General features: G+C 39.1%; 2 protein-coding genes and 1 non-coding gene across 3 annotated transcripts in view; all 3 read left to right on the forward strand.

Moving 5' to 3' along the window:
• The first annotated feature begins 1,435 nt into the window (after positions 1–1,435).
• Positions 1,436–15,367, forward strand: slc25a46 (solute carrier family 25 member 46). Its single transcript, XM_061926872.1, has 8 exons — positions 1,436–1,808; positions 6,159–6,201; positions 9,586–9,643; positions 9,718–9,795; positions 9,863–9,963; positions 10,032–10,088; positions 14,409–14,466; positions 14,532–15,367. The coding sequence occupies exons 1-8, from the start codon at positions 1,535–1,537 to the stop codon at positions 15,126–15,128; spliced, it is 1,266 nt and encodes a 421-aa protein (XP_061782856.1). The 5' UTR covers positions 1,436–1,534; the 3' UTR covers positions 15,129–15,367.
• Positions 15,368–19,186: 3,819 nt separating this feature from the next.
• On the forward strand, positions 19,187–19,259 carry trnak-cuu (transfer RNA lysine (anticodon CUU)). Its single transcript has one exon. It is a non-coding gene; the product is annotated as a tRNA-Lys (tRNA).
• Positions 19,260–22,504: 3,245 nt separating this feature from the next.
• wdr36 (WD repeat domain 36) overlaps positions 22,505–22,931 on the forward strand; it is an 8,740-nt gene continuing 8,313 nt past the window's right edge. The window contains exons 1-2 of the mRNA XM_061926915.2: positions 22,505–22,814; positions 22,889–22,916. Of these exons, the coding sequence (XP_061782899.1) occupies positions 22,668–22,814; positions 22,889–22,916 (175 nt within the window). The 5' untranslated portion in view covers positions 22,505–22,667. The remainder of the gene's footprint in view (positions 22,815–22,888; positions 22,917–22,931) is intronic.

Below are 22,931 nucleotides of genomic sequence, written 5' to 3' on the forward strand. Positions count from 1 at the left end.
ATACAGGTAAAAGCCAGTAAATTAGAATATTTTGAAAAACTTGATTTATTTCAGTAATTGCATTCAAAAGGTGTAACTTGTACATTATATTTATTCATTGCACACAGACTGATGCATTCAAATGTTTATTTCATTTAATTTTGATGATTTGAAGTGGCAACAAATGAAAATCCAAAATTCCGTGTGTCACAAAATTAGAATATTACTTAAGGCTAATACAAAAAAGGGATTTTTAGAAATGTTGGCCAACTGAAAAGTATGAAAATGAAAAATATGAGCATGTACAATACTCAATACTTGGTTGGAGCTCCTTTTGCCTCAATTACTGCGTTAATGCGGCGTGGCATGGAGTCGATGAGTTTCTGGCACTGCTCAGGTGTTATGAGAGCCCAGGTTGCTCTGATAGTGGCCTTCAACTCTTCTGCGTTTTTGGGTCTGGCATTCTGCATCTTCCTTTTCACAATACCCCACAGATTTTCTATGGGGCTAAGGTCAGGGGAGTTGGCGGGCCAATTTAGAACAGAAATACCATGGTCCGTAAACCAGGCACGGGTAGATTTTGCGCTGTGTGCAGGCGCCAAGTCCTGTTGGAACTTGAAATCTCCATCTCCATAGAGCAGGTCAGCAGCAGGAAGCATGAAGTGCTCTAAAACTTGCTGGTAGACGGCTGCGTTGACCCTGGATCTCAGGAAACAGAGTGGACCGACACCAGCAGATGACATGGCACCCCAAACCATCACCCAACCATGCACATTTTGCATTTCCTTTGGAAATCGAGGTCCCAGAGTCTGCAGGAAGACAGGAGAGGCACAGGATCCACGTTGCCTGAAGTCTAGTGTAAAGTTTCCACCATCAGTGATGGCAAACTATGAATAGTTTGCCATCAGTGATGGCAAACTATGAATAATAAAACACGGCAAAACATGTGTCCTTTATCATAGCTACACGTATGACAAAAAAGCGCGTGAAAATCAGTGGTATTCAGTGAGGTAAGATTAATTAAATGTGCTGACAGTTCATTGCTCCTGCCAAATGAATTGCACCGAGTGGAGCGGATCACCACTCCAAGATGGCGGCCCCGCGTCTCGTCAGCGCCAGTAGGCGGTAGCGCTCCATGCTGCGTACCCTTAGAAGATGTCTATGGGGCCAACACAGACTGTAATGGACCAGTTCGAAGTTAGGTTCTGCGCATGTCCAATTTGTCAAGGTCAACGTTCGGGAGGGATAAACAATAGTTTAGATTTAATGGATGTAATGATTGAATACGATTACATTTAAGCGTAAGATTACTAATTTGGTATTTGAGTATACAGTATGTGTATTTATTTGGCACTATAAAACTGGAATTTGAATGTGAATATTAAATCATGTGACGAAACACCTGAGGCTGTGTAACCAGCAGGGGGCAGCAGCGGCCGACACGCCGCTACAACTTCCGGGTGAAGCAGGTGACGGGTGGATGTTGTTGTTGTCCGGCGGCTCAAGCTGATCTCTTGCTTCTCCGACGGCCGTGTACCTCTTGCTGACCCCCTCCATGGCCTCCAGGCGACCGGACAGCTTTGACGGGCTCGTCTACCGCGGCCGAGATGATCCAAACTACGGCGCGGGATACCCTCTGCGCAGCGCCGGCGGCGGCCAAGGGGAGGCGTACCATCACCAGTGGGTCACCACGCCGCCAGACATCCCCGGCAGCCGCAACCTGCAGACAGGAGAGCGGACGCCGCTGTACGACGAGCCGCCGGGGGAGTCCGTGGGTCCGGGAGGCCCTCGCGAGTGGGACGCGGCGCAGGCTGGCGGGCCGCCGGCTGGTGAGGCTGTTAGCTTCCATGCTAACTCCTGTCATAATTAGCAGGCTGCGTTGTTGGTTTTTATAGAGCTAAATGTGTGATTACATCTTGTAGGTGTAGCATTAATTAGTATTACTACAGTATTCTTTCTTTTAGAGATGTCCGATAAATGCTTTAAAATGTAATATCGGAAATTGTCGGTATCGGTTTTTTTATTATCGGTATCGTTTTTTTTTTTGGTTTTTTTTATTAAATCAACATAAAAAACACAAGATACACTTACATTTAGTGCACCAACCCAAAAAACCTCCCTCCTCCATTCACACTCATTCACACAAAAGGGTTGTTTCTTTCTGTTATTAATATTCTGGTTCCTACATTATATATCAATATATATCAATACAGTCTGCAAGGGATGCATGATTGTGCGTGCTGCTGGTCCACTAATAGTACTAACCTTTAACACTTAATTTTACTCATTTTCATTAATTACTAGTTTCTATGTAACTGTTTTTATATTGTTTTACTTTCTTTTTTATTCAAGAAAATGTTTTTAATTTATTTATCTTATTTTTTTTATTTTTTTTTAAGTACCTTAGCTTCACCATACCTGGTTGTCCAAATTAGGCATAATAATGTGTTAATTTCGCGACTATTTATATCAGTATCGGTTGATATCGGTATCGGTCATTAAGGCATACTTGCCAACCCTCCCGAATTTTCCGGGAGACTCCCGAAATTCAGCGCCTCTCCCGAAAACCTCCCGGGACAAATATTCTCCCGAAAATCTCCCGATTTTCAGCCGGAGCTGGAGGCCACGCCCCCTCCAGCTCCATGCGGACCTGAGTGAGGACAGCCTTTTTTCACGACGGGAGGACAACAGGGTGACAAGAAGTAAATCATCCAGACTAGAGATAAATTGTATTATTATGTTTATCTTACCTAAAAATAAATATATTTATTAATTAAAAAAAAAAAAAAACTCAATAAATGTTTACTATATTTTGCTAAAAACATCCAAATTAATTGTATTTTTATTTGTATTTTTTTCTGACTCCTTATTACATCCAGCCATAGAATTATACATTAAAATAAAGTTATTTGAAATAATTAATTTTAAATTATCATAATAATTCATTTAAAATGACCATATTTAATTATTAAAATAATTGCTTGTTTATCAACAACTTTAGCATTTTATTCATTACATTTTGAAGCTCTCAGAAGCCAAGTTATGTTATATTCCTTAATATTTATTTATGCAAGTTTGAAGTATCAATTATCTAAACACAGTTTTGTTTGCATATTTTCAGGATATATATATATATATATCTATATAATATATATATATATATATATATATATAATATATATATATATATATGTATTTTTATATATATATATATATGTGTATTTATAAATATATGTGTGTGTGTGTGTGTATATATATATATATATATATATATATATATATATATATATATATATGTATTTATAAATATATATATATATATATATATATATATATATGTATTTATAAATATATGTGTGTGTGTGTGTATATATATATATATATATATATATATATATATATATATATATATATATATATATATATATATATATATATATGAAATACTTGACTTGGTGAATTCTAGCTGTCAATATACTCCTCCCCTTTTAACCACGCCCCGCTCCACCCCCGACCACGCCCCTCACCCCCACCCCACCTCCCGAAATCGTAGGTCTCAAGGTTGGCAAGTATGAATTAAGGGTTTGGTCAACATTGGAATATTGGATATCGGCAAAAAGCCATTATCGGACATCCCTACTTTCTTTCTTTAGTTTATTTCGAAAATGAACACACTAACAGCATAATACATCACACAATTTCATATCATTTCACTTTACATCATGTCCGAAAAAGAGTAGGAAGAAGCAAAGCTTATTTAATTTAATTTACCCCCCTTTCCCACTTCAGAGCGTTTACAAATATATACATTCATTTACTGACTTTTTTTTACAGTAAAATAACATCCGTGAATGAGTAATACAACAGTTTTACAACATCCATCTTCTTCCGCTTATCCGAGGTCGGGTCGCGGGGGCAGCAGCCTAAGCAGGGAAGCCCAGACTTCCCTCTCCCCAGCCACTTTGTCCAGCTCCTCCCGGGGGATCCCGAGGCGTTCCCAGGCCACCTGGGAGACATAGTCTTCCCAACGTGTCCTGGGTCTGCCCCGTGGCCTCCTACCGGTCGGACGTGCCTGAAACACCTCCCTAGGGAGGCGTTTGTTTGGCATCCTGACCAGATGCCCGAACCAGCTCATCTGGCTCCTCTCGATATAATTAAGTCAGTCATTATTAAGGCCCAAGCTGTTTGTTTACATGTTTGGCTTATTGGATCCTAATTACCGTATTTTTCAGAGTATAAGCCGCTCCAGAGTATAAATCGCACCGGCCGAAAATGCATAATGAAGAAGGAAACAAACATATATAAGTCGCACTGGAGTATAAGTCGCATTTTTTGGGGAAATTTTTTTGACAAAATCCAACACCAAGAATAGACATTTGAAAGGCAATTTAAAATAAATAAAGAATAGTGAACAACAGGCTGAATAAGTGTACGTTATATGAGGCATAAATAACCAACTGGTATGTTAACGTAACATATTATGGTAAGAGTCATTCACATAACTATAACATATAGAACATGCTATACGTTTACCAAACAATCTGTCACTCCTAATCGCTAAATCCCATGAAATCTTATACGTCTAGTTTCTTACGTGAATGAGATAAATAATATTATTTGATATTTTACGGTAACGTGTTAATAATTTCACACATGAGTCGCTCCTGAGTATATGTCACACCACCGGCCAAACTATGAAAAAAACTGCGACTTATAGTCCGAAAAATAAAAAAATAAAAACTGAGAATCATCTTTTGATATGATGTACTTCAATCAATCAATCAATCAATGTTTATTTATATAGCCCTAAATCACAAGTGTCTCAAAGGGCTGCAAGTAAACATGTTGTTTGTTTTATCCCACTTACACGCCGTAATAGTTCCTCTAATGTTATTTCATCAAAAAGACAGAGACTATTTTGTATTGCAGTATCCGTCGTAGATACAGTTGTATCTGTGTTAATAGAACCCAGTTGTAGCTGGGATGCGTTGTCTTTAATCTCCTTTCTAATGAGTTCAATTTTCTTATTAAAGAAATTCATAAAGTCATCTGCCGAGTGGGTGGAGCTATTGGGAGGAGTCCCTTGTTGGGTTAGCGATGCTACTGTACTAAACAAAAATTTAGGGTCGTTTTTGTTGAGGCGGATGAGATTTGAGTAATACTTCGCTTTAGCTAAGGTAAGCATGCGTTTATACGATATTAAACTATCACTCCATGCTTGATGGAAAACCTCAAGCTTGGTCGCGCGCCATTTGCGTTCCAACTTTCTACATGATAATTTATGAGCTCTGGTTTCTTCTGTAAACCATGGGGTGCGCCTTTTAGGGGCCCTTTTTTGTTTTAGCGGTGCTATACTATCAATGGTTTTGCGCAGGGCATTGTCAAAGTTGTTAGTTAGGTTATATATATATATATATACTTAGTCCATAAGTACACAAACGTGTACTTCATGTCTAGTGACATGCTAATTCTTATTTTTACACTTTTTCCCCCCCAAATTCCATTGTATGTTATACTCTCCTGACACCACCAGATGGCAGTCTAAGTGTCCACATAAGCGGCCATAAGACCCCAATTCAGTAGTGTACACAATTTTGGAAATAAGAGCTAAAAGGTGCTGTCCACGCATGTGGCCAACTAAGCCTTTAGAGGTTTTAATGTACTGAGATGAAGAATATCTTATTTTCAATAAGGTTGAAAGTATTTCTCATAATTCTTCTTCTTTGTACTTTGTAAGCACTATTAATTTGAACAACCTCTTAAACTGGACTAATTACGTTACAAGGAACCTAGTGGGCATTATTTTTAGTTAATTATGTTATTTACAGTAATATTGCCCTGCGATGAGGTGGCGACTTGTCCAGGGTATACCCCGCTTTCCGCCCGAATGCAGCTGAGATAGGCTCCAGCACCCCCAAAAGGGACACGCGGTAGAAAAATGGATGGACAGTATAAGATTGACTGAAGCACAATATTACAAATAGACAACTCAATTTACCATTATTTTATCCTTATTATATTATTTTTACTTTTATATTAGTATTGTGGTATTTATCAATTGTTTTATTACTATTATTTGTATTGGATATTAATTCAATTGTGTGTCCAGCACAGTTATTGGTCAACTGTATTACAGTATATGTTGATAAATAAATATTTTACATGATGTGTCATTACAGAACAGCTGAATCGCTTCGCTGGTTTTGGGATCGGCCTCGTCAGGTAAACTGCTGACAATGTAAAATATTGATGTTGGGGTGTATTGAACATGTGATGTACTGATCATAGGTAGGTAGATTAGTCAAAAAGTGCATTTAAGTAAGAGTACCATTACTTTAGAGCCTTACCCAGACTCTAGCTCCATTGGTAAATTGAATTTTAGACCCCTGCTGAAGAGTAATTTGACTCAAATAAAAGTAAAAAGTACTCCTCGTAAATTGTGATCACGACAAACCATCATCGTCTCAAACGACGTGTTCCAGACATATACTACTGATATGGAAGAGTATTACACGGTTACTCTGCCGAGCTCTAGACAGCACCGACACTCAACAACAACACATTATTTGCGGGCTATAATTACTGGTTTGCAAAAAATAATTTTAACCCAAATAGGTGAAACTACATAATCTCCCACGGCACACCAGACTGTATCTCACGACACAGTGGTTGAAAAACACTGTTACAGGTTAGAAAAGTTCCTTCTACTTGCATAGAGATGGTATTAAAACGTCTTTAAAAAAATAAATAAATAATCCATCCATACATTTTCTTCTTTTTTTTTTTTCCCCAAACTTTTTTTATTGGCATTTTCAAATAGACAGAAAAAAGTGCAAGTCGAAACAGTACAATTTTAAAGTCAGTAAATTATTCACACCCTTTCCCTTAAAACCCAAACCGCCCACCCAGGGACGTGCACATGATTATAGAGGGGCAGGGGCTCAATGTCAGAAAAGGGCAGGAAATTTGTTTTTGGTCCTTTGCACAATATGGAAATGAATGTAAAATTAAATTTGCTAATAGGAAGCTAACTACTTAGCTGTGTGTCCTTTGTAGGTAAAAGTGATTGCCATTTATTTTGTGTCAACAAATTATTGTCATAATGAGTTAATTCACATTATCATAGGCTTGGAAGACATGGAAAGCAACAAAACACTGGTTTATTATTAGGCTATTTATTGTTAAAGATAAGTACTTTAATATTGAACATTGAACAGTGCAACATGAACTTTGGAAAAAAAATACAAAAATAAATACTCAAATGGAAAAAAATTCAATGAAAAAATCTGTCCTTCTTCCCTTAACTTGATGAAAACACCATCAAGTTGTAACTTATGGTCTTTCTCACTTAATGCTCAGACTAAACAACTGAAACGCAATACAGGGCCAAAAATATGGACCAGGGGCCAGTAGAGGGCTGTAGGATGGAGGCCACCCATACCCAAATATGCTCCTCAATGTACATTCAGGGCTTCCATGATGCTAGTACTTGGTTTTAGCCATGCATTAAGAGGTCTGCTACCCTTAGCTGCTTCCTGGCGCTCCTTCTCCTTCCTTTTCTGTATCCTTTCTTTTTTTGGCATTGTGCTGCAGGCATAATCAACATGAATCAAGTTTAAATACAGATGGTAATATTCCTAACAGATAACCTACATCTTATATCCCAAGAATGCTGAAATTATTATTAATAATTATAATAATAATAATAATTATTATTATTATTATGAGTAGTCTTGGGTTCAATCCCGGGCTCGGGATCTTTCTGTGTGGAGTTTGCATGTCCTCCCCGTGACTGCGTGGGTTCCCTCCGGGTACTCCGGCTTCCTCCCACTTCCAAAGACATGCACCTGGGGATAGGTTGATTGGTGACACTAAATTGGCCCTAGTGTGTGAATGTGAGTGTGAATGTTGTCTGTCTATCTGTGTTGGCCCTGCGATGAGGTGGCGACTTGTCCAGGGTGTACCCCGCCTTCCGCCCGATTGTAGCTGAGATAGGCTCCAGCGCCCCCGCGACCCCAAAAGGGAATAAGCGGTAGAAATGGATGGATGGATGGATTATCATTATCATTATTCTTCTTATTATTATTGTTATTATTATCATTATTATTATTATTATTATTATTTTGTTAACCCACACAGTAATAGCAAAGTCACAATAAACTTTATATCTAAACCTCTACTGTGAGAGAAATGTGATCCGCCGTAAAGACAGTGCATTTTATTTTGAAAATTAACCTGGTGTTTTATTTTGTATTTTGTACACTACTTCCTGTCCCGCACGATCCGCTCTGCTCTGTGCGGAATTGATGTGCCGTGCTCAATTGATGCGCCGTGCTCCGACGTCCGGCAAAAACAGAAACTGACACATTGAATAATCGAATAATACAGCGTTTTTCTGAAATATTACCCATATTAGATGCTGAATAAGTGGACGGCGACTAGACCATAACTCACAGGTTCAAGTTGCTCCACTGTCACGTCTCCTCAGGGGCGCAGTGGGCTCTCTCTCCTCTCACTTACTCACTCACTCGCCCTCTCTCTCCCTCTCTGGCGGAAGCAGCAGGCTCAAACAACCCGGTATTACAAGAAAACGTGGAGTTTTTGTACCGCTGTTTTTTTTACATCCCTGACAGGAATTTATTAATGTTATTTAAAGAAAAAAAAACACACACACACACACACAGGCAGAGGGCACTTTTTAAGAGAGGCAAAAAAGGGCAGGGGCTCAAGCACCCATAGGGCCCTATGTGTGCACGTGCCTGCGCCCACCCACCCTCCCACCCCACTCAGGTCCCACCAACGAGGGACAAATGGCACAATTATATAAGAAGTAAGACGACAAAGACAGACACAGTCTCTCACACACACACACACACACACACACACACACACACACACACACACACACACACACACACACACACACACGTACGAGGCCAGAGACAGACAGACGGGCTGAAAAGGAGAGAGAGGGAGGGAAAAAAATAAATATATATATATATATATATATATATAAAAATATATAATAATAATAATAAAATAAAAATGTAATAATAATAATAATATATAATAAAATAAAAATAGAATAAAATAATACTAATAAATAAAAGGGAGATTATTCACCCATTCATACATTTTCTTGATTATTTAAAAAAAAATAAAACATTTAGAATATTTAGAATCGCATGAATAAGAATAATAAAATAAAAATGTAATAATAATAATAATATATAATAAAATAAAAATAGAATAAAATAATACTAATAAATAAAAGGGAGATTATTCACCCATCCATACATTTTCTTGATTATTTAAAAAAAATAAAACATTTAGAATATTTAGAATCGCATGAATAAGAATAATAAAATAAAAATTTAATAATAATAATAATATATAATAAAATAAAAATAGAATAAAATAATACTAATAAATAAAAGGGAGATTATTCACCCATCCATACATTTTCTTGATTATTTAAAAAAAAATAAAACATTTAGAATATTTAGAATCGCATGAATAAGAATTTAAATTCATTTTTGTGCACTCCTTTTGATGATGTGATATTTGTATGGTGACCTTTTGACAACATGGCGTGTTGGCCTCCAGTCTGTTCACAGAGAACGTCCTCACTCATCCCTGCGTGGTCTTCCGCAGACAGTGTCAGGTGACCTCGCCTCTCCGCCATTGTTGACCGCCGCCACGTGCCAGCCAACCAACCGCCTTTATGCTTGTGTGCAGGTCAACTATCACGCACGCTGCTACCACTTGACGCCGTTCAGCGCCCTCGCCGTCATGTACTCCATCAGCAAGTCGCAGGTCAGTGGTCACTTGGGGGGCGTGTCCCGCGGTCACATGATGATCAAGGTGTGCGTGTCCATGTCAGGGTCCCAGGGCGCTGTGGAAGGGGATGGGGAGCACCTTCATCGTGCACGGCGTCATGCTGGGAGCGGAGGGCATCATCAGCGAGGTCACGCCGTTACCGCGGTAACCATGAGAGCCAGGTTGGTTTTAGTGTGGGGGCGTGGCTTTAACGGGTGCGTTTGTGGCCGCAGGGATATTCCTCATCGTTGGAGCGCCAAGCAGCTGGTGGCTCACTTCCTGCTCAAAGGGTAAGTTATTAGGGCCCGCATGGCCCATTGCGAAGGGAGTCCTTATGCAATAGGACATAAGGACCTATTGTTTTTCTAAGGTTTTATTATTATTATTATTATTATTCCGCCGCCTCTTTGAGCACTAATTTGACCCACTTAACATGCTTCAAAACTCACCATATTTGACCCACACATCAGGACCTGCGAAAATAGTCTTTTAATAAAAAAACCAAACCCCAAAACTCAAAATTGCGCTCTAGCGCACCCTAGGGGGAAAAAAAACTAGACTGCCTGTAACTCCCACTAGGAAGGTCGGAGAGACATGAAACACAATTCTTTATGTAGGTCTGACTTACACCTACATTTCATAATTGTACATCATCGGGCAGAAATCAACAGGAAGTTGGCAATTCCCCCTTCAAGACAAAAAAGTACTAAAAACAGTCACTTTTGCCTCTTTGAGCTGTAATTTGACCCCCTTAACTCACCAAACTGAACGCACACATCAAGACTGGCAGAAATTGCGATCTAATAAAAAAACCTAACCCCAAATCTCAAAATTGCGCTCTACCGCAATTTTTTAATAAAACACAGAAAAAACTGCTCCTCGGAAGACAAAAAATTACAAAACTGCCTGTAACTCCCACTGGGAAGGTCGGAGAGACATGAAACAAATACCTCTATGTAGGTCTCACTTAGACCTACATTTCATAAATTGACAACCCCCAGCAAGAATCAACAGGAAGTTGGCAATTCTCCCTTCAAGACAAAAAAGTACTAAAAACAGTCACTTTTGCCTCTTTGAGCTGTAATTTGACCCCCTTAACATGCTTCAAAACTCACCAAACTGAACGCACACATCAAGACTGGCAGAAATTGCGATCTAATAAAAAAAACCTAACCCCAAATCTCAAAATTGCGCTCTACCGCAATTTTTTAATAAAACACAGAAAAAACTGCTCCTCGGAAGAAAAAAATGACAAAACTGCCTGTAACTCCCACTGGGAAGGTCGGAGAGACATGAAACAAATACCTCTATGTAGGTCTCACTTAGAGCTACATTTCATAAATTGACAACCCCCAGAAAAAATCAACAGGAAGTTTGCTATTCCCCCTTCAAAACAAACATTTTGTAAAAACCGGTCACCTTTCTTCAAACATTATCTCCTCTGAGCGCGTTTGTTGTTTCGGCTTCTAACTAGGAGAGAGATTAAACCCTTCTGATTAAAAGTTGACGAAAGAGTTGTAATACCTGCTCCGGTTTGGATTTTATGACCCTTCAAAGACCCGCTGCACTGATGCTCCTGCGGTGCTGTTTTTTTAAGATGGCTGCTTAAAAGCAGGAAGCACCAACGTGCCCACACAATGCAGACAAGGTAGGTACACTAGACAAAAGTCTTGGGACACTTCAGACTAAAAGTAGACAAAAGTATTGGGACACTTAGGACTAGCACCTGCCAAATACGCGGGCCCGAACAACGCTGCTTGCAGCTTTAATTATTATTATTATTCCGCCGCCTCTTTGAGCACTAATTTGACCCACTTAACATGCTTCAAAACTCACCATATTTGACCCACACATCAGGACCTGCGAAAATTGTCTTTTAATAAAAAAAACAAACCCCAAAACTCAAAATTGCGCTCTAGCGCACCCTAGGGAAAAAAAAAACTAGACTGCCTGTAACTCCCACTAGAAAGGTCGGAGAGACATGAAACAAAATTCTTTATGTAGGTCTGACTTACACCTACATTTCATAATCGTACATCATCGGGCAGAAATCAACAGGAAGTTGGCAATTCCCCCTTCAAGACAAAAAAGTACTAAAAACAGTCACTTTTGCCTCTTTGAGCTGTAATTTGACCCCCTTAACTCACCAAACTGAACGCACACATCAAGACTGGCAGAAATTGCGATCTAATAAAAAAACCTAACCCCAAATCTTAAAATTGCGCTCTACCGCAATTTTTTAATAAAACACAGAAAAAACTGCTCCTCGGAAGAAAAAAATGACAAAACTGCCTGTAACTCCCACTGGGAAGGTCGGAGAGACATGAAACAAATACCTCTATGTAGGTCTCACTTAGACCTACATTTCATAAATTGACAACCCCCAGCAAAAATCAACAGGAAGTTGGCAATTCTCCCTTCAAGACAAAAAAGTACTAAAAACAGTCACTTTTGCCTCTTTGAGCTGTAATTTGACCCCCTTAACATGCTTCAAAACTCACCAAACTGAACGCACACATCAAGACTGGCAGAAATTGCGATCTAATAAAAAAACCTAACCCCAAATCTCAAAATTGCGCTCTACCGCAATTTTTTAATAAAACACAGAAAAAACTGCTCCTCGGAAGAAGAAAAAATGACAAAACTGCCTGTAACTCCCACTGGGAAGGTCGGAGAGACATGAAACAAATACCTCTATGTAGGTCTCACTTAGACCTACATTTCATAAATTGACAACCCCCAGCAAAAATCAACAGGAAGTTGGCAATTCTCCCTTCAAGACAAAAAAGTACTAAAAACAGTCACTTTTGCCTCTTTGAGCTGTAATTTGACCCCCTTAACATGCTTCAAAACTCACCAAACTGAACGCACACATCAAGACTGGCAGAAATTGCGATCTAATAAAAAAACCTAACCCCAAATCTCAAAATTGCGCTCTACCGCAATTTTTTAATAAAACACAGAAAAAACTGCTCCTCGGAAGAAGAAAAATGACAAAACTGCCTGTAACTCCCACTGGGAAGGTCGGAGAGACATGAAACAAATACCTCTATGTAGGTCTCACTTAGACCTACATTTCATAAATTGACAACCCCCAGCAAAAATCAACAGGAAGTTGGCAATTCTCCCTTCACGACAAAAAAGTACAAAAAACAGTCACTTTTGCCTCTTTGAGCTGTAATTTGACCCCCTTAACATGCTTCAAAACTCACCAAACTGAACGCACACATCAAGACTGGCAGAAATTGCGATCTAATAAAAAAACCTAACCCCAAATCTCAAAATTGCGCTCTACCGCAATTTTTTAATAAAACACAGAAAAAACTGCTCCTCGGAAGAAGAAAAATGACAAAACTGCCTGTAACTCCCACTGGGAAGGTCGGAGAGACATGAAACAAATACCTCTATGTAGGTCTCACTTAGACCTACATTTCATAAATTGACAACCCCCAGCAAAAATCAACAGGAAGTTGGCAATTCTCCCTTCACGACAAAAAAGTACAAAAAACAGTCACTTTTGCCTCTTTGAGCTGTAATTTGACCCCCTTAACATGCTTCAAAACTCACCAAACTGAACGCACACATCAAGACTGGCAGAAATTGCGATCTAATAAAAAAAACCTAACCCCAAATCTCAAACTTGCGCTCTACCGAAATTTTTTAATAAAACACAGAAAAACTGCTCCTCGGAAGACAAAAAATGACAAAACTGCCTGTAACTCCCACTGGGAAGGTCGGAGAGACATGAAACAAATACCTCTATGTAGGTCTCACTTAGACCTACATTTCATAAATTGACAACCCCCAGCAAAAATCAACAGGAAGTTGGCAATTCTCCCTTCAAGACAAAAAAGTACTAAAAACAGTCACTTTTGCCTCTTTGAGCTGTAATTTGACCCCCTTAACATGCTTCAAAACTCACCAAACTGAACGCACACATCAAGACTGGCAGAAATTGCGATCTAATAAAAAAACCTAACCCCAAATCTCAAAATTGCGCTCTACCGCAATTTTTTAATAAAACACAGAAAAAACTGCTCCTCGGAAGACAAAAAATGACAAAACTGCCTGTAACTCCCACTGGGAAGACATGAAACAAATACCTCTATGTAGGTCTCACTTAGACCTACATTTCATAAATTGACAACCCCCGGCAAAAATCAACAGGAAGTTTGCTATTCCCCCTTCAAAACAAACATTTTGTAAAAACCGGTCATCTTTCTTCAAACATTATCTCCCCTGAGCGCGTTTGTTGTTTCGGCTTCAAACTAGGAGAGAGATTAAACCCTTCTGATTAAAAGTTGACGAAAGAGTTGTAATACCTGCTCCGGTTTGGATTTTATGACCCTTCAAAGAACCGCTGCGCTGATGCTGCTGCGCTGCTGTTTTTTTAAGATGGCTGCTTAAAAGCAGGAAGCACCAGCGTGCCCACACAATGCAGACAAGGTAGGTACACTAGACAAAAGTCTTGGGACACTTCAGACTAAAAGTAGACAAAAGTATTGGGACACTTAGGACTAGCACCTGCCAAATACGCGGGCCCGACCAATGCTGCTTGTTTTTCTTCTTCCTGTGTGACACTCGTTAACGCCGGAACTTCCTGTTGGCAGCTTGACCGCGGTGGTTGCACTTCCTTTCTACTGCTCCAGCCTCATTGAGACCGTGCAGGTGATCCATTGATTTATTGACGATTTATTGATGCCAGCACTAACCGTCACGTTGTTGTGCTGCAGAGCGAGATCGTGCGAGACGACTCGTCATCGGGGCTGCTGGATTGCATGCGTGAAGGTTTGGCTCGCCTGCTGGGTGTGGGCGCGCCTCACAGTCGCCGCCTACTCCCCCTCAGCTGTCTGATACTTCCTGCCCTCGCACACGCCATCCTGCGCTACGCCATCTCTTCCTCCGTACAGCGCGTGGCGCTCTGGCTACACAATCGCAACAAGAAGGGGCACCACGGCCCGTCGGACCCGATAGAAGCTCACTTCCCCGAGCTGGCGGCGGCGTGGCTGGGCTCGCTGGTGGCGGACGTGGTGATGTTCCCGCTGGAGACGGCGCTGCACCGTCTCAGCCTGCAGGGCACCCGTACCATCATCGACGCCACCGACGGGGTGACGGCGGAGGGAAACGGCGGCAGCCCGCTCGTGCTGCCCGTCAACACGCAGTACGACGGCTTCGCCGACTGTCTCCACGCCATTCGTCGCAAAGAAGGCTGGCCGGGCTTTTACCGCGGCTTCGGCGCACTGGTGGCGCAGTTTGCACTGCACGGCGTCTTGCTCGCCGCCGCGCGGACAATTCTTAGACTGCTGCTGCTGGAGGGCAAAGTCAGCTAGAGGCGTCGCCACGGAGACGCGACGTCCTGGGCCTCTCACCGTCACCGTGGCAACAAGAATATATCAACACAACACTTTGCTATCTTATTTTAGCTTTAGCACAAATACTTGCGGAAACATGATGTCAGTCCCTGTTTGTGTGTATGCATGAAGCCAAGAAACTTGTTTAGTTGAGGATTTTCTGATCAAATTAAAAATGTATTTGTTGTCAATATCAAATAAAAGACATTTCATCTTGATTTCGTTTGCAGCTTTACTGTTTATAAAAAAAATGAGTATAAAGTTAAAGTTAAAAGTTAAAGTACCAATGATTGTCACACACACACTAGGTGTGGCGAAATTATTCTCTGCATTTGACCCATCACCCTTGATCACCCCCTGGGAGGTGAGGGGAGCAGTGGGCAGCAGCGGTGGCCGCGCCCGGGAATCATTTTGGTGATTTAACCCCCAATTCCAACCCTTGATGCTGAGTGCCAAGCAGGGAGGTAATGGGTCCCATTTTTATAGTCTTTGGTATGACTCGGCCGGGGTTTGAACTCACAACCTACCGATCTCAGGACGGACACTCTAACCACTAGGCCACTGAGTAGGTATAAACTACAAGTCTAGCAGAGGCATACCTGCCAACTACTCCGGTTTTCCCGTAATTAGTACGGTTTTCATCAACCTATTCCGGGTTACGGTTGCAGTGATAAAAAATACGGTTTTTCATGAATTAAAAAAATATATTTTTTAGGGTGGGTGGGTGGTTTGGGTTTTAAGGGAAAGGGTGTGAATCATTTACTGCCTTTAAAATTGTACTGTTTTGACTTGTACTTTTTTCTGTCTGTTTGAAAATGCCAATAAAAAAAGTTGGGGAAAAAATATATATATTTTTTAAAAAGTTTTATTCACGAAATCGCGTAACAACAATGACAATCGACACTGCTTCCCGTAACTTCCTATCGAGCCATTCCGAATGCCATGCGCGAGGCTATTTATAGCACCGCTGCCAAGCACGAGGCACCAGTTGCCATTGTTTCCATACGAGCAAACGATCATGGAATCAGCCGGAGAAAAATCGCAAACGAGTCTTAAACCGAAAAGAAAACTGCAGCCATTCCGTGAAGAATATTCAAAAGCCTATCCGGGAATAGTTATCCGTTCCAAAAAGGGTGAAAACTACGCGAATTGCACCTTGTGCAGACAAGATTTTTCGATCGGACACGGAGGAATTAGCGATGTAAAAGACCACGTTGGGACAAAAAAAACACAAGTCTAATGCCGATGACCAGGAAGATTGTCACGTTCAAACACAGAGGACATCTGTTAAACAAGACAAAAGACAAGGAATCAAACAGAGACAGAATTCAATTTGGACTCAATTGAGGAAAGACATGGCCACTGCACTCTCTGTACAGTCCTGCACCACGCTCTGACGAAGAAGGTCTTCGTCTCCTCTTTTAATTCAGATGTTCCATGTTCACGCACCAACATATGTCACAGCAGGAATTGGGAGTATGTAAAACAGTCATTGTTTTCGGTCGCCTTGAAGTCCAAGAAGAGGACTTCTCGGGCTTGGGCTCTTCCTGGATCCAGCTGGGGAAGGTGTTGGAGGACAATGGACAACCCCTCCCGTCTCCTGTCCACAGCAACTTCAAGAGGGCAGCGGGTCGTAAATAGCGTTGACCAAATAGTTGGAAGAGAGTTTGGGAACCACTTCAAAGAGAGTTCCTCCGGGAGTTGAGCACATCCTGCCATCTGTCCGTGCTGAAATCACAGTGGCGTTTCACGAGCCTTCCTCCTCTTGTTAGGCCTCGAAATACAGCCTTCATCTTCTCATCAGGAACATAATGCAATATAATGTTTCTTTTGTGATAACTTACAAACAATTATTCCAACAAAGATGATGATGACAGCTTCAGGAAGCCAATGTCATAGTATGACCCACTCAAAAGGAGCAGCTCAAGAAAGCGAAGAGGTGCACCATGGTCAATAACAAAGCTGTGTCACAATGATTGACTGTGATGTGACCATGGAAGATGTGATGTGCTGCATTTACAACTGTCTTGATTGCTAAAATTCATTTTCATTAATTCTTCTTCAATTCTTTTGAAAGGCTTACAGAAAACTGCAATTTGAATTGTAGTTCCATGCTAATGATGCTATTGAATTACATTTTAATGAAGTAAACTTATCATAAAGTTACCATATCATTTTTGCAGTATGATCAATCTGATAGAATAAATTTGGATTTTAGCCACAAAAAGGTAATGACACCAATGTTATCTATTGGAATTGTTTAGTACTGTTATACTGTTAAAAGTGTTTATACTATTTATGCTTTCAAGTCCAAGTTGAAGAAATCTTGTTAAATGTTGACGGCATAACTACCAAAATACAGAAGTATGTCCTTAATATTTTTGCAGTGCTATTTCTGTTGAAAAGTTAAAATGATTACATTAGAGATGTGATGTGCCACTTTTCAAGTGTCTGATGGCTTCAATTAATTTTCATTAATTTTTCATATTTTGAATTCTTTTGAAAGGCTTACAAAAAAAACTACATTTGAATTGTAATTCCATGCTATTGACAGGACTATTAATTTTAATGAAGTTAGCTTACCATGTTTACAGTATGATGATTGTGATAGAAATGTGAATTTTAGGCACAGAATATTTTTTTTACAATTGAACAAGGCAGTAGATTATACAAGCTTGGACAGAAAGTTAATGACACCAATTTTTTTTTAAATGGAATTGTTTAGTACTGTTTTACCATTTGTTTACTGTAAAAAGTGTTTATACTGTTGTAACCTATTTTTATGGGCTTTCCTCTTGGTGATGTTAAGTTCCTGTTATACGCGGTCATACAGTATATGCCTTGAGCTCTTATTTAGAAGGCGCTAAGAGCGGAAGTGAGGTCACGTTGTGAAGTGGAGCGAAGGTTTTGAAAAGAAGGTAAATAAAGTGGTCCTCGTGTAAACTGGAGATTCCGTGTTTATTATTTTGTAGTTTCATACCGTATAGGCGACATATATAAACCCTCGGTTACATTGGTGGCAGCGGTGGGATAAAGGTCCCGCAAAAGAAAGACTCTAATTACGGTAAAGTTAGGAGAGTCGGTTAGCTTCATCTCAGTTAGCCGCAGCTAGCAACGGCGGAGCGTCGTCTTGTCAGAAAGCACGAAGACTTATTTCATTTTACCGCTGCCACCAATGTAACCGAGGGATTATATATGTCGCCTATACGGTATGAAACTACAAAATAATAAACACGGAATCTCCAGTTTACACGAGGACCACTTTATTTACCTTCTTTTCAAAACCTTCGCTCCACTTCACAACGTGACCTCACTTCCGCTCTTAGCGCCTTCAAAATAAGAGCTCAAGGCATATACTGTATGACCGCGTATAACAGGAACTTAACATCACCAAGAGGAAAGCCCATAAAAATAGGTTACACTGTTTATACTTTCAATTAACAAATTGAAGTCTTGTGAAAGGTTGACAGGATAACTGGCATTAACTGTCAAAATAATTTCAAACTATTGAAGTTAGCTTACAGAATAAACATGTCAATCAACCCATATGATTTTTGCTGTAACATTTTTGTTTTGAAAAGTCACTGTGACTGATAGAAAAGTGATGGTTTTAGCAACATTTTAACCTGTCTGAATGCTAATAATCATTTTGCGTCGGGGGGCGAAGCCTGAACCCCCCACCAGGACCCTGGACCCTGGCTACTAGGTTTTTCTGATTTCAAAAGTTGGCAGGTATGCAGAGGTGGGCGTTTTTGTTAAAGCGGAACTGTTGTGTCGTTTGTGGTTTCCACACGGACACTTCCTCTTGATTTTGTTTGTAGTGTAACCTATTTTTATGGACTTGCCTCTTTGTGATGTTAGGGTTTTTTGTTTTTGTTGTGTGAGTGAGGCTCTTTATATTTGGGGGCGACAGGTTAATACGTTTTTTGTTTTAACTGCCTGTGTTTTTTTGCACTTATCCTGTTATGGTGTTGAAACGAAGACGTTTGTTTTTGTAGAATGAGAGGTATATAATCTCTTTTTCAGGCAGTGCGATAGCCCGGCTAGCTCAGTCGGTAGAGCATGAGACTCTTAATCTCAGGGTCGTGGGTTCGAGCCCCACGTTGGGCGCAATTTTTTACCATGAATGTGGACCCCAATTTAAACAAGTTATAGCAGCAGATTTAATTCCATATTGCATTAAAAACTAGATTTTGACCCACTTCTATGGTGGAAGAACAATAAACCCATATATCCTCTTTTGCCAAGTTAGCCAGGCTGGGGGTGGGGGGGGAAGTATAATCTGAGGCTGAGTTGACTTTCTTTCTTTCTTTAGTTTATTTCGAACATGAACACACTTACATCATAATACATCACACAATTTCATATCATTTCATTTTACATCATGCCCGAAAAGGAGTAGGAAGAAGCAAAGCTTATTTAATCCTACCCCTTTCCCACTTCAAAGCGTTTACAAATATATAGAATCATTTACTGACCTTTTTATATAATAAAATAACATCTATGAATTAGTATACAACAGTTTTGTAATATGTAATTAATTAATTAATTCAGTCATTATTAACATACTGAGATGAAGAATATCTTATTTTCAATAAGGTTGAAAGTATTTCTCATAATTCTTCTTTTTTGTACTCTGTAAGCACTATTATTTTGAACAACTTCTTAAACTGGATCATATGAGTACAATTTTTAACTTCTTTACTTAATCCATTCCATCATTTAATTCCACATACTGATATGCTAAAAGTTCTAAGTGTTGTACGTGCATATAAATGTTTTAAATTATTTTTTCCTCTAAGGTTATATTTCTCCTCTTTAGTTGAGAAGAATTGTTGTACATTCTTTGGTAGCAGGTTATAGTTTGCTTTGTACATCATTTTAGCTGTTTGCAATTTTACCAAATCACCGAACTTTAATATTTCTGACTTAATAAATAAAGGGTTTGTGTGTTCTCTATATCCAACATTATGTATTATTCTAACTGATCTTTTTTGTAACACGGTTAGCGAATGTAGCGCACATTTGTAGTTATTTCCCCATATTTCTGCACAATAACTCAGATATGGTAACACTAGCGAGCAGTAGAGAATATGTAGTGATTTTTGGCCCAGGACATATTTTGCTTTATTCATTATTGAAATGTTTTTTGCCAACTTATGTTGTATTATTTTGTATATGAGATTTCCAGTTCATTTGATCATCTATTAATACTCCCAAAAATCTAGTTTCTTTTACCCTTTCTATGTCTACTCCGTCTATTTGTATTTGTGTATGATGCTCTTTTCTACTATTACCAAATAGCATCATTTTAGTTTTACTGAGATTCAAAGATAGTCTGTTTTTGTCAAACCATCTTTTTAATTTGTTCATTTCTTCTGTTATTATTTGTATTATCTTCTGTGTGCTCTCTCCTGAACAGAAAGCAGTTGTGTCGTCCGCAAATAAAACCAACTTGAAACTGAACTGTTTAATGTTGTACTTTTTATATGTAGAAGGTAAGTTTTATCATTTTATTTAATCTGAGCAACAACTTGAGGCAGTTTAAAGTTGATTAACGTGGAAGTTAAACAAGTTGAAAAACGTATTCGGGTGTTACCATTTAGTGGTCAATTGTACGGAATATGTACTGTACTGTGCAATCTACTAATAAAAGTTTCAATCAATCAATTAATAAACTGTTGTACAGTATATGCCTTGATCTCTTATTTTGAAGGCGCTAAGAGCAGAAGTGGTGACACGTTGTGGTGGAGCGGAGTTTGAAAACAAACGAAATAAAGTGGTCCTCGAGTAAAACTGGTTATTTTGAATTTGTTATACAGTATAGGCGACATATATAAACCCTCGGTTACAGTAGCTTTACTGTTTATTAAAAATAAAATAAAAAAAGAGCATAAACTACAAGTTTTTGTGAAAGCGGAACCTTTGTGTCGGTGTTTGCTATTTCCACACGGACACTTCCTCTTGATTTTGTTTGTAGCTTTACTGTTTATATATTTAAAAAAAAAACAAGAGTATAAACTACAAGTCTAGCGGAGGTTGGCGTTTTTGTGAAAGCGGAACAGTTGTGTCGGTGTTCGTAGTTTTCACACGGACACTTCCTCTTGATCTTTATGTTTATTAAAAAAAACAAGAGTATAAACTACTAATAATATATTCTTCATTTCAGTATGTTAATAATGACTGACTTAATTAATTACATATTACAAAACTGTTGTATTACTCATTCTCGGATGTCATTTTACTATAAAAAGCTCAGTAAATGATGTATATATTGTAAACGCTCTGAAGTTGTAAAGCATACTTGCCAACCCTCCCGAATTTTCCGGGAGACTCCCGAAATTCAGCGCTTCTCCCGAAAACCTCCCGGGACAAATATTATCCCGAAAATCTCCCGATTTTCAGCCGGAGCTGGAGGCCACGCCCCCTCCAGCTCCATGCGGACCTGGGTGAGGACAGCCTTTTTTCATAACGGGAGGACAACAGGGTGACAAGAACTAAATCATCCAGACTAGAGATAAATTGTATTATTATGTTTATCTTACCTAAAAATAAATATATTTATTCATAAAAAAAAAAACTAAATACATTTTTACTATATTTTGCTAAAAACATCAAAATTAATTATATTTTTATTTGTATTTTTTCTGACTCCTTATTACATCCAGGCATTAGAATTATACATTAAAATAAACATATTTGAAATAATTAATTTTAAATTATCATAATAATTCATTTAAAATGACCATATTTAATTATTAAAATAATTGCTTGTTTATCAACAACTTTAGCATTTTATTCATTATATTTTGAAGCTCTCAGAAGCCAAGTTATGTTATATTCCTTAATATTTATTTATGCAAGTTTGAAGTATCAATTATCTAAACACAGTTTTGTTTGCATATTTTCAGGATGTAGATATATATATATATATATATATATATATATATATATATATATATATATATATATATATATATATATACATATATATATATATATATATATATACATATATATGTATGAAATACTTGACTTTGTGAATTTTAGCTGTCAATATACTCCTCCCCTCTTAACCACACCCTCAACCACGCCCTGCCCCACCCCCGACCACGCCTCCACCCCCCACCTCCCGAAATCGGAGGTCTCAAGGTTGGCAAGTAAGTTGTAAAGGGGTAGGATTAAATAAGCTTTGCTTCTTCTTAATCATTTTCGGACATGATGTAAAGAGAAATTATATGAAATTGTGTGATGTATTATGCTGTAAATGTGTTCATGTTCGAAATAAACTAAAAAAAAGAAAGAAACTACAAGTCAAGCGGAAGTGGGCGATTTTGTGAAAGCGGAACCACTGTGTCGGTGTTCGTGGTTTCCACACGGACACTTCCTCCCCGCGCAGTTCATTCCCGTGCCTTCGCTCATCGTCTTCCGGAGTGGACTATTCATGAAAACTTGAGCAAACTGAATCAAACTTTTGCCAATTTCTGCTACTACAACTTTTGCTTTTTGTTGACGTTGATGGCGGGAGGCGGCAGCTCTTTGTTCTCCGGCTTCCGGGTTTTGGGACTCTACTGCAATCATGTCCCGCACGTGCTTCGCTACCATCAAAAACACCGCGAGTTCTACGTGGTGACGTCAGTGGGCAAATGTTTGCACACATATAACGTAAGAAAGTTGTCTTTTGTTTAAATTATTTTGGTGCTGGTCGGTAGTTTGAATCGATGTTTATTTCATTTCAGGTGGCACATTTGGGCATCGTGTCCGTCAGTGAGTACCTTTCCA

The sequence above is a fragment of the Nerophis lumbriciformis genome, linkage group LG32 (assembly GCF_033978685.3).
Source record: "Nerophis lumbriciformis linkage group LG32, RoL_Nlum_v2.1, whole genome shotgun sequence".
Classification (NCBI taxonomy): Eukaryota; Metazoa; Chordata; class Actinopteri; order Syngnathiformes; family Syngnathidae; genus Nerophis; species Nerophis lumbriciformis.